This window comes from Tauraco erythrolophus, chromosome 12 (genome assembly GCF_009769465.1).
Source record: "Tauraco erythrolophus isolate bTauEry1 chromosome 12, bTauEry1.pri, whole genome shotgun sequence".
NCBI lineage: Eukaryota > Metazoa > Chordata > Aves > Musophagiformes > Musophagidae > Tauraco > Tauraco erythrolophus.
The window spans coordinates 10,444,792-10,457,414 of NC_141476.1; the positions used below are offsets into that span (position 1 = coordinate 10,444,792).

Sequence of the window (12,623 nt, forward strand, 5' to 3'; positions counted from 1 at the left end):
TCTGATGAATCAAATATATCGTGGGTTGCTACAAACCATGCTGTACTTTCGAGATCACATTTGGGTTATCTTCAGCGGGAAAGACAGAAAAGGATTTCAATGAAAAGTTCAGTTTAATGAAACACATTTTCCCACTGGCTGCTCCAGTAAAGCTTAGCACAAATGTCAAGCGCAATTCATTTTCCCTCCTAGTTCCACAGAAAAGATCAGTGTGCAAGATCCCATGTGGTACCTACAATACCCCGCAACCCGCTGAAACAGCCTCCCCTGCTTAGTTCTGCGTTTGCTGCGTTACATGCATGTGAGACCAAAAGCACTGCCAACATAGAAATCGCCACAACTGAAAAACGACAAGAGATGAGACTGCTATCTGATATTGCTTGTAGGCACCAGTATGTGCAGCTGCTTAGGCCCTGAGAGTTCAGTACACACTGCCAAACAATTATTTTAAGGAAGTTTTTCAGCATTAATAGCTACATGTTTCTTCAGTAAATAAAGAATTACGTTTTAAGAAGTGTCTCCGTCTTCCATGAGGAAGTACTTAAGGTCATGTGTTTAACAGTGACAGCTGTCTGTGAGCAGCATTATTGCTGTGGTACACTGACTCAGAAGACAGGTGTATCACCTCGAACTCCTCATCAACTCTGTTTCAGAGCTACGGCTTACATTTCTGCACGGCACATAGCATCACCTAAAGAATGTGAGGAAGGCAAAAAGGTATTAGGCAAGCAATAATTCCTGAAACTTGAAGTGATCATTCATTTATTCCTTTGAGGCAGACTTGGCACTGTCTTCCTCTCCTCTTTAATTTCCAAAGACTTCCTAGTGTTCATAGACCTGGTGCAATCCAGTTAAGAAACTTCATAGCAACTTCAAAACCAAGAAAACAAGCCTAGAAAAGAGAGAACACAGAACAAATGAGGATTCTAAAAACATATTCCAAGCAAGGTTTTTGAAATGCAGCACTATAAACACCTGACGTAGCTGATGTAGAAGGAGAAAGAGAACAAAAAAAGGTCTTGGACCAGAGGCAAGAATTCTATGCTATCCCTCTACACAAAGGCAGAACTTCTATTCCGTTAGGCTCCTCCCTTATCGAAGGGGAAGCCAGTCCAAACTTATCCACACATTTCTGTCTTCTACTGGTGGATGTACAACCAGTACAGAAAGACTATCAGAGAAAGTCAACTAAGGGCTTTCATGCGAAGCTTTGAAGCAAAGTTTACTTGGTGTTCCTCCTAGATTAAGGCACATTTTTAGGACCTGGACACCAACAGTCAAAACCACCTGCAGTGACAAGAATCTCACTGAAACGGTACAACAGTAAGCAGCCAGTCATCTCCTCTACAGGCTGCGAACATCCACTGGGAGTGGTCAGGTCCCCAAAACCCATCTGGAATCACAGTTTACTTACCGCATTAGCCGGAAATGCCCTGATCATTACAGCTGTGAAGCCCTTATACAGAGATGCAACTCCTTCCTCTCTGAGGAGTTCTCTCAGCACATCTCTAAAGCCATTTGGGTATTTTCCTGAAGGAGCTGAAAGGGATACAAAACACATTAGCTAAGATGTGTGGCACTTACAAGTGCTGAAGGATGTGACATATATAACAAGTGTCCTGGTTTCGGCTGGGACAGAGTTAGTTTTCTTTTTAGCAGCTAGAATAGTGCTGTGTTTTGGATTTAGGATGGAATTTGTTATGAAAAGAATATTGATAGTGCACTGATGTTTATAGTTCCTAAGACATAAAGGACTTTTCAGCTTTGCCAGTGTGCAGGAGCACAGCAGGCTGAAGGGGAGCATGGCCAGGACAAGGGGCCAAAACTCCCCTTGTGATTTGAACTTACATTTAGGATTGAGTGTTCAAACCGGCCAGTGGAATGTTCCATACCATGCAACGTCATGCCCAGTATATAGATCAGGGTTGACAAGGAAGTTGTAATCTCTCTCTCTTTTGAAGGGCTCTCTCAGTCTTTTCTCGAACTCTCAGATTTCTCTCTCGCTCACTCTTTTTTCCAGGCCTCTCACTCGTCCAGGATTGCGGTGTCAGGACTTACTTGTTTCGGGATTGCTTACCAGGATGGGACGGGAATTTGTCACCAGGTGGTCATCAAATATATTGTGCATCACTTGTTTCTACGTATTATTATCTTTATATATATATGCATATATTATTTTATAATTGATTTTAATTTATTATTATATTCTTATCTCAACCCACAGACTCCTTCCCTTTTCCCCTTTAATTCACTTCTCCATTCCCCTGGGAGTGGAGGAGAGTGAGTGAGCAGCTGTGTGGTGTTTAGTTGCCGTCTGTGTCAAACCACAACACCAGGATTTTCCTATTTCTATACCATCCAGGTGACACCAGAATCTAAGCATTGCTTAAGCTATGTTGTGACAACATCTGCTTAGGAAAATTATCTGTTTCAGTCAAAAGCAAGAAAACAAAATGGACACCTTACTAAAGGCTCAGCAACAGAAGGTAGGTGCTCACCATCACCACAAAGAATTTACATTGTTGAGGGGCAGGGAAGAAGAGAATAACTTTTGTCAGGGTTGGAAGTCTGAGCTGTTACTTACACTGCTGACCACAGCTCTCCCAAGAGCTGCAATTAGGAGATAGGAAGGTCAGATATAAAAATTGATGAAGCCAGTTTATAAGAAACAGAAAACAATCCTATCACATGCCCCAGCCAAGAACAGCAACAGACTTCCAGTGAAAAGCACAGGCTGTTATAATGCTGATGTTACACAGATTTGCTGGGGTGTTTTTAAAAAGTTCTTCTATTCAAAGAACAAGTCTTCCATCTCCTGACACTTCTCTGGGGTGTACTGCCTCTGCCAGCCCTCTGAACAAGCACTCCACAAACCAGCCCAGTTAAACAGAACCACCATTAACCCACATCATCTATACAGCAGCATCGGGGACTGGCTCAGTGGAACAAGGATGCAAAGCTGTAATGTACTTCACACTCAGCCCTAGGTACGGTATCAAACAATCACAGCAGCCATTATTCAGAGAAAGAGAAAGAGAAAACAAGTCTCTTGCACTAGATTATCATGATCTGTGACTCAATAAAAATGGTTACTGTCCAGTGGAGACCTGACTCTACAAACAGAGACTATGGGGAGCCTTAACAAAAACTTTCAACTAGGACTCCCAGAGAAACCAATGAAAAACCTGTCAAACTTTGCTGAAACGCAAAGCCTGGGGCCATCCTCACTATAATTAGGCCACAGATACTTCAGAGCAGAGCTCCTAGTCTAAAAGCAATGCTCTCAGCAAGGCACACTCAGTTACTGAGAATTTCAGATAGCACAGGCTACAATTTATACAACTATGTCTGAAGTGAAATAACAAAACCTCTCAAAGAATTACATGTGTAACAAAACAGCCATGACAAGCCTTCTATTATTATGACAACTTTGCTTAAGTTTCACAACAGGTATGTTAAATTGGGATCAGTGTATTAGCAGGGAGGCAGAAACAGAGAAGTGCAGTCTGATTTGCCAAAAATTTGCAAAGAAACCAACTAAAAAGCTAGGAACACACTTGGATTTTTCATGTACTTGTCTCAAGCAGTGCTCAAGACATGCTACCTCCCAGGTGCCATGACAGATGGCATCTTCCATCGCTGCCCAGCCCATTCCCAGGAGCACTGCACTGAGTGTGGCCATGACAAGCAGCACGCAACTCACCAGTCTGGAAACGGGATTTCAGCACATCTGGTGGAATGGCAACTGCCCAGTTGAAGATCCCAGCCAGGCCTCCAGCCAAGAGGATCCTGGGCGCACTGAGGTCACTCACACTGTGGCAGGATTGGGGTGGGGTGGGAGAAAAATGAAAACAAATAAAGGGAAAAAAAAAAAAAGTAAAAATTCAAGATTTCCAAGAATCAGAGCCCTGTGGGCAAAAATATACTAATTCCACCCTACAGGTTCAAATCTTTTCATTCAGCAGCACACGCACAGACGCTCTGGGAAAAAAAAAAAAAAAACAACCAACCAAAAAACCCAGCAACAAAAACCCTCAGCTCTTTGTGCACACACAGGGTGAAAGTGAAGAGACCTACTTCAGGTATTCCTTACTTGGCTAATAAGATCCAAGACTAGAATCTGAGAGAAACTCAGAATACTACTTTAATTGTCAGTTAACTCCAGACCAAAACAGCTCAACTCACAAGATGAGCAACTTTTTTTTTTTTTTAAGATTTGTTTTGATGATACTGCTCTATATCTCTTCTTAACTGGGGAGATGAATCAGCAACGTCTGAGAAATCCAGAAAATGATGACTGTGAGATTTCACTAACCTCTTTCCCTCAGGGGTCAGAATGTTCTTCAGCCATTCGTACGTCATGAAGTACATTCCACTGGCTGGGACGTCTAGTGGGTAAACAACAAAGACTGTAAGTGGTGGGAAACAAAATGAAGCCTAGAGGCACAGCAGCCTCATGCCAGCTCAGCAACACCACTACATCCAGATTCCTTTTCTGAACCTTCTCAACAAACAAAATAAAACCTTCTATTGCTCTAGACAGGGGAGCTTAAACTTTCCCAGAGAGAAGAGGTGCTAAAGGCAAGAACTGGGAAAATATCTTTTCTCAAGCACTTCTGTCAGCAGCCTTTCAAATCAGACCGTAACCTGTCTGCTGACCGTTCAGCTAATGATAAGACAGCTCTAAGCTTTCTTAATCACTGCATAGCAGATCAGAGCAGTTCAGGAACTTCAAGAGTTTTGCATGCTATTTCTTCTAATGATTCTATTTTGGGTGTTTTTTGCAGTTAATGGGTTTTGGTTTGGGTTTTTCTAAGGCACTCCTGCAGCTCATGCCTAAACCAGCCTCTGGCTAGGGATGCTGCCAGAGTTACATTGCTAGCTGCTACACTTCTATGAGAAGCAGAAGATAGAACAAATTCCTAAACTGAGATATCAAAATACAGAAATTTCAGCTTATCTTTGGAAAACATTGCCTCAGGACAGGGAACAACCTAACGCTTTTCAAAGGAGAAAGTACTGAAACACGTAAAAGATTCAGTGTCTGGTACACTTTGTTGTGTGAGAGGGGTCATGACATCCCCGTCCAAAATAACCCACACTCAAGCAGGTAGAAAGCTTAACTGCTGCAATCACATCATTTAAAGCAGTCAGCATTACACAGCAACAGACACAGACAGTCACAATACTTCTCCCAAGGAAGGGGGAAAGAAAAAAAAAAAGAAAATAAAAAATCCGCCCACTTCTGTATTTTTCTTTTCTTTTTGTTCTCTCTGCTCTTCTCCTAAAGTCTCTCATTCCTCTTGGCTTCTCAGATCTTAATTACTTCCTATATCCCTCTGATCCTTGTCATCTAATCTCTTCCTTCCTCACTGAGAATCTCATGTTTATTTGTCAGTCCCTTTGAGGCATTGGAGTGGCTCTGCAGACTGGAAAAAAAGAAAAAAGAATGATACAGCACCTCCAATTGGCTAAAGGGACAGTGAGATCTATGATACTATGTCAGGGTTCTTATCTTAAAAGTGTCCCACACAGAGCAGCATCAGAATGTCTCCATCCGTTACCTCTCATGAGGGTGAGCACCGTCCCCTTGTACACGCCACGAATCCCAGCTTCGCGGTACAGCTGTTTTGCGCAGTCCAAAGAGCCACTGTATTTAGTTTCACCTGTAGCTGCCTGGATCTGAAGGATTAAAGTGACAGTTTCCGACTAGTGAAGTTTTCTGGCTGGTGAACAATCATTCAGCTCATTGTTAGAAAGACATACGCACGTTTCCAGAGAGGAAAGAGCACATACTCATTCCACAGGCACTCCTGCATGTGAAACCTCTCTGTCACTTCTTCAGTGACCTCTCTGTCAGCTCTCCCATTTAAGCTGAGGATATGTTTACTGTTCCATGCAGCAGCTAAATTCTCCCTTATTCTTCCCCAGTCTAAGTTTGAAACAACTGAAGTCAGTGAGGTAATTCTACACTTGCACTGACAAAAAGTAACCTTCAAATAGTTCAGTGAAATTCAAATATTTGTGTGTGTATAAAAGCTTCCATGATAATATCATGTCTGTCAGAACTAACACGTGACCACCCATCACCATACCAACGGAGTTCAACATAGTCTGAAATAGCCAGAGTTTCCCATCTCTGCTAAAGACGGTATTTTCCTTTCTTCAGGTGTACAATTTCCAACAATACTTTAAAAACCCTGGAGGAGGTGTAGAGCTGACAGTCACCCAAACTTTAGAAAACTATTTAATGTATTTTGAAATGCATTCCTTAGTTATCTATTGGGAACCTGTCAAGGTAACAGAAAATCTTTACACTAGAAAGAGTCTTATAATCTAGTAGGTTTGCATTTTTTAGAAAAAGTTTCATTCTGAAAAAATGGACTTTTCCATACTTTGAAGTGGACTGAGGCGTCCACCAATGCCTCATATAATGCCACACAGTGTAAGGCCTGTGCTCTGTAAAACGAATAGAGCAATGAATGCTGTATGTACTTATGCTGTCATGGTGAGTTTGTATAATGCTTCTTCGTGACACAGTTGCATTAAATGACAGTTGTCTCAGTCCTGCCAAAAAACAGAACAGAGTAAATACACTAACCAAAGAAGTTCCTGGTATGGAAAGACAAGACCCCTAAGATTAAATTCCCATCACCGCCATCCAATGCCTTACCTGTAAAAGGCACTTGATTCTCTCTCCTGGAGCCATGATTACTGTTGTGAACACTCCTGACAACATGCCAGCAGCAAACAGCTGAGGATATCTGCCCCGAGGAAACAGAAGAGACCCTAACACAACACAGTACAGAGGAAACGAAGGGCAGAAAGACCCCTTGTATCACCAGATTATGCTGTTCCGCACAAGGCTGGCAGTGGAACTAGAAATACATCCACTGCTTTTGATCAGGGCAGAAGTGCCTCAGCAATGCATAATTAGAGCTAAACATTTAAGATCTCTAGGATTCAAAGCCCTGGTTCCCACAGCAACCATAGCTCAGCTCTTCACGTCCATTGTATTTGCTAATATTCTTTGTACTTGCATTTTTCGCTACAGCATTTCCCATTGATTTTTATACTCAACAGTCTCTTCCTCCTCCAGTCTCTCACACTGTTCTCAGCAACTCCAGCTTCTATGCATATTCCTGCTTGTGCAGCCAGGAGCCTCCTTTCTGTAACACCTGAGTCCCTCACTCCTTCGGCCTCTACCATCGTTGAGTCTGTCCTACTGACCTGCCATCATTCCACACATTCCGCACCTGCTTTCATGTTTTTTCAAGTCTCCATGACAGAAATCTCTTCAACAGACTGTGTTTCTCCATCACAAACTTATTTTTACATTCAACATCCTGCTATGTTCTCTAGTAAGATGATCTAATATCTCAATTTAATTGAATTCCACACCTCCCACTTCTCTTCACTTGCCCAAGAGAAGGCATTCTATCCAGGTTTTCCAATTCCTACACCTTTCTTTACTCTTAAATTCCCATTAAAACTTCCAAACCATTCAGACCTCCCTCACCACTCCACATGCACTTCTTGCTCCATCTAAGCTTTGAGTTTTCTAACTCACTTCGGGATTATTCATCCCCAGAAAAAGACAGAGCAGGTTCCTCAAGTTTCTCTCCATCTCCTTCCTTCCAAAACTTCTCTTAAAAATCAACACGAGGAACCACAGCCATCCTGCCTGCCTCTAGACCCACAACCAGGCTGCTAAGAGTCTGACATTTCTTTTTGGGCCTCACATCCCACACACACAGTATCTTATCGTGTAAAGTCTGCACCTAAGACACAACACACTTGGGCACAACAACAGTTCTTCCATCTATTAGTTGACCTTTGTTCTTTCTCTCCCACTGCTCTCCTTGGGAGGAGTTCTGCATAAACACTCAAAAAAATACACTGCCCTGCTCCAGCTTGCTCCTTAAAACTTCCTTTTGGTACGACATGTAAAAAACACAAGGCATTGAGATGATAACGCTCCTGGAAATAAGCCCACAGCCCATTTGTTTCCTTGTATTCTCCACCCCTTATTGTTTCCCTGGTCTTACTCTTCAGCCTTGTCTGCAGGAGGACATTACTGTGGTAAACTGGAGGGTAAGATAGCAGTGCCTCCCTCCGAGCAACCCGAGCAGATGCAGCTCACTCCGCATCTCACGGCAGCCGCTAGCGCTGTATAGTCAGGTGCACTCACATCACCTGCTCAGCCCCTCTGCAGGCAAGGCTCCAACAGAAACGGCACTTCCCCACCCCTCCACACTTGGCTCAACACAATCAACTCCTGCCTTCTGACAGAGCTCCCACGTATTGCACAAATAATAGAGTAAAACGTTACTAAGTTACAGCTCCTGTAGAGCAATAAATCACAACTCAGCAAAGAAGTTAAGGGCGTACTTTATGGGTTGGGGGGCTTTCTTCGTGCTTAAGTTAGCTTGCAGAAAGCCATACAAAGTTTTCTTAGCTTCCCATCTCTTTTCCAGAAGGTCAGACAAGCCTGAGAGGACAGCTGCTCATAAACGCCTCGTTTCCGAAATTAATAATAAACCATTTATATGGCGATTATTATATCCTAACGTAAGGACACAGTAAGAGTCACGACTAACAGGGGAAAGAGAATTAGGACTGTGAATGTTGTCAAGACTGCTTGACCATGAATTTATTTCTCCCATAGTTTCTGTTAATAGCGAGACTGTTGGGAGGCAATCATTACATAACTCGCAGGGTACTCATCTAAAACGGAATTGTTCCTTAATGGCTCTTTCTTGCGTAGAAAGGGAATTGCATAGCACCTGCCCACATGCTGTCTGTTTTTAGCCTGTGCTATCAGTCCCACGCTTCCAGAAGCATTAAAACACACAAGTGTTTTATTTTTTAGAACTATATTTATAACCTAGGAGAAGAGACAAATTTACACCACAACTCAATGTGCGACAACACAGCAGGCTGCAAGAGCCCTTTCCAACTGTCTGATTAACTCGGAAACTCACGTCAAAACGTCATCAGGTTTTCTCTGTTGGAGTCTTTTTCCCAAGCCAAATCCAAAGAAGCACACAGCAAACATGGGTGTCACTCCGATAATAGGAGCTGCCATTCCTCTATATAACCCTCGGACTCCCTGCAAGAAACATTATCACAGAATTACTTGGTTTTGCGGAGACTTTGCGTACGTTTCAACTTACTGAGAAGCAAAAGGCTACTATACAGGATAGTGTCAGTCAGACAGTCAAATTAATCAGAGGAATAACAGGGTCTATTGTTCATTTGCAGTTATACATGTTTAGCTGAGGCTCAGAGCCTGTTGCAGAGGAAAGCTGTCCTTCCTGGAAAACACTGGCACCACTTATACTCTTCTGTTCCAGTACTGTTACATCTCAAGTATGAGAAAGTTAAGTTAAAAGCCACCTGAAAAATAGTCCTAATAGATTATGTCAAAAGTCTTCTCTCTCAGATACATACAAAACCGCACATATGCTTCACTAATAAGTCATCAAATGCAGTAGTGTAAAATCCTGACACTGATCCTGAGAATGCTGAACCAAATTAATTCTTTAGATAAAGGAAGATCCAGGGAGACTAACCTGAAATACTTCACTCCCCACACAGACTCAATTTGGAACGAGTTCAAAAGCAAATTATTTTTCTTTCCTTCCCTAAGTCAAAACTTTTTCACCATACAACTTTACGTTCCTCGTGTTTCCTTTCATCAGACTACACCCATGGAAAAAATTTAATGCAGACCCCAGCAGCAGCATTTATTTTATTTATCTTGCTTTTGAACTGAACTTCTTCTAATAAAAACGAGAGTTATCTTTTTAGATAAAGGCTAGATCCACAAGTTAAATATTTGCTGGTCCATCTGCCCCTTCATTCCCTTCCAGATAAATCAGTGTATCGCAGTGCGTGTCTGTCCACGTACAGGCACAACTGACTCTGTAATGAAATTTTATCTGGCTGACAAAGATCTAACACTCCTGCTCAACCTTCCCATGAGCAGTGGGAAACAAAAGGCCTTGGCAGAGAGATTTAATAGTTTTCCTTATAGAAGCTGATGAGTACTGAGTAGGAGTAGAGAGGCAGCATTACTTTTGAACTTCACATCACAAGGCTATTATTACGGTTCAGTTCTGACGTCTGTGCTTCAGCAGGGGTGTTAAAAACCACAAGGGATTCAGAGCTAGCAAAGCATTTCAGTGCTTTGTGGCAGAGACTAGGGAAGCAAGATTTACTTTGGTTATATAACGACCTGTTAATACCATAATTAAAACAGATTTCAGATATGAAGCAGATCTTTCATTTAACAGAGAGTTACCTAACGAGATCCAGTGGTTAGAAAATAAGACTTCAGACTAGTAAACAAACAGTTCGGCTATACAGTCATTGTTTCCAAATGGTAAATAGCTGCTGGGAAAACTTATGAAGTAGAAAACTGGCTTCTACATCACTTAAAATCTTTAAACCAAGGCCACGCACCTTTCTAAAACCAAAATAGACTACAGTTCAATCACATGATATGGCTGATTCAGGAGTGAAAACCACTGTCTACCTTCTTCAGAAGACTGAACAAAACTGCTATTAAAAGAGGTCAATACCCTCTTTTCTCAAAAAAAACCAAAAAAAAAATATTAATTAATGCTCCTCTGCCTTCCCATAGATGGCATAACATACTATAGAAGAAAGTAAAAATACTACTTGTATCAACAGAAGTCATTGCCTATTTTAGGACTTCCAGAGACAACTCCAAATACCAAAGACAGCAAGATTCCACCGACTACAACAACAAAGCCAGCAAACAACTGCCAACATTCACTCCAGTCTATAACTTCAGATATTAATATTACGCTGTTTTGAACCAAAAGCATATCTTAACAAAACAGAGACATAAGCACCTGGAGCACGTGGATGCTAAGTATTCCCCAAGTTTTGTAACCTGCTTTAGAATTTTAGTTAGAATCAACTCAAATTGGATAACCAAATAACTGTGTAGTCTCTGGGGGGCAACATTTCCACACAATTCCATTCCTGCAATGTACAGGAACAACTGATGTTTTTGGCAGACATCACAAACGACACGGTACCTCTCCAACGAGAGTCTTTCTGAAGCAGTCGAAGGTCCCAGAATAGAGCAGAGGCTGACCAGGCTGCGGCTTAGGCTGGGTTTGCAGTCTGACCTAGTAAGGTGGGAGAGGAAAGCATTGTTTTATTAAACATTACTGTCTGAAGTTTGGTTCAGAGAACGCCTCTATGTGGCTATTATGGAGCAAGTTTTGTGACTGGACTTTATGGCATTGGTAGAGAGATTAACATCACTTTAGCCCTTTGCAGAAAAGATGAGATTAAATTTAACGTATATGATTAACTGCTGGGATGACATCAGGATCATAATCCCACCTCAACACCTGACAAGTGTTTTCCTATCCTACCGTGCTCAGCTTCCTCACACGCTCGGTGCGCAGGCGGATCCTTCGGGACCCTGGTTTGTCCCAACCCCCCGCCCCAAGTTTCTCCCGGCCTCCCTCCGGCCCAGGGGCGCTGCGGGCCCCCGCCGCAGCACGGGGCTCGCGGGATCAGCTCCGGCTCCCAACCCCCCCCAGGCCAGGAGCACCGGCGCTCCTTCCCGTTAAACCGGCCGCTGGCGGGACCCCGCACCGCCGCGCCGGCAGGGGGCGCACCGCCGCACGGACGGCAGGGTAAGCCCCGCCTCCCCCGCGGCGCGTGCCGGGACGCGTAGTCCCCCCGCAGCCCACCTCCCCACCGGAAAGCATCGCCGCTCCCCGCGCAGTGCCCGCCGGGAACCGTAGTCCCCCCCCCCTCCTGCTGCCCCGGGCGGCACGGCACCGGGCACCGGGCCCCCGCCGCCCCCCCGTCCCCGCCGCCCCGCGGGACCCGCGCTGCGGTGCCGCCTCACCTTGATGGTGTCCAGCGGGTGCCCCACGAACACCAGGCAGACGCCCCCGAAGCCGCCAGCGAAGAAGTTCTTCACGGGGCTGATGGGCTGGGGCTGCTTCGCCATGGTGGCGGTGGCGGGGGAAGAACGGGAGCGGGGCGCTGCGTCCCTGCCGAGCCAGTACCGCCCCCTCCGCCCTGCGACCTTTACCCCAGTGCCGGGCCGCGCGGCACGCCGGGATACTGGGGGAGGTGAGCGCGGAGCAGGCCGGGATCGCGGCGGCCCCTGCCCGCGGCGGTGCGGGGGCGGCGGTTGGTCCTTCCCCAGCCGCCGTGCCGGGCTGGCTGGCGGCGGGTGTTGTCATCGAGCGCCGGCACCGGCCGAGGTCAGGCTGCCAGCGTCTCCTGAGGGTGCTAAGCCGGTACCGTGGGGCGGCCCCGGGCCGCCGGCCCGACGCCCTTCCTGCTCGGCAGTTCGGTTGTCCGGTTGTCCCCCCCCTCCCCGGCGCAGCGCAGTGGTCCGGCCCGGCGGCGGCTCAGGCCCCGCCCGGCGGAAGTGACGCCCCCCGGAGGCGGCTGCTTCCGGCGTGCAGGCAGTGGCGGCCCGGCAGGAGGAGCCCGGGGTGCTGCTCCCCGCCTCCCCCGCCCGCTGCCCGGCCGCGCTCCGCGGCGCCCGGTAAGTGTGGGGGGCTGCGGAGGGGGAGGCGGCGGGGCGCTCCGGCGGGGCGGCCTGTGCCGCGCCG

General features: G+C 45.5%; 2 protein-coding genes across 3 annotated transcripts in view; one reads left to right on the forward strand and one right to left on the reverse strand.

Moving 5' to 3' along the window:
- Positions 1-442: 442 nt before the first annotated feature.
- SLC25A20 (solute carrier family 25 member 20) lies at positions 443-12,043 on the reverse strand. The gene is made up of 9 exons (XM_086618989.1): positions 11,903-12,043; positions 11,073-11,165; positions 8,985-9,112; positions 6,674-6,764; positions 5,565-5,682; positions 4,316-4,388; positions 3,704-3,813; positions 1,415-1,539; positions 443-892 (listed from the first exon to the last, which is right to left on the reverse strand). The coding sequence occupies exons 1-9, from the start codon at positions 12,005-12,007 to the stop codon at positions 830-832; spliced, it is 906 nt and encodes a 301-aa protein (XP_086475115.1). The 5' UTR covers positions 12,008-12,043; the 3' UTR covers positions 443-829.
- Positions 12,044-12,531: 488 nt separating this feature from the next.
- Positions 12,532-12,623, forward strand: part of ARIH2 (ariadne RBR E3 ubiquitin protein ligase 2) — a 35,337-nt gene continuing 35,245 nt past the window's right edge. For both annotated transcript variants that reach the window (XR_015222478.1, XM_086618963.1), the window contains exon 1: positions 12,532-12,556. The gene's annotated coding sequence lies outside the window, so the exon portion shown is untranslated. The remainder of the gene's footprint in view (positions 12,557-12,623) is intronic.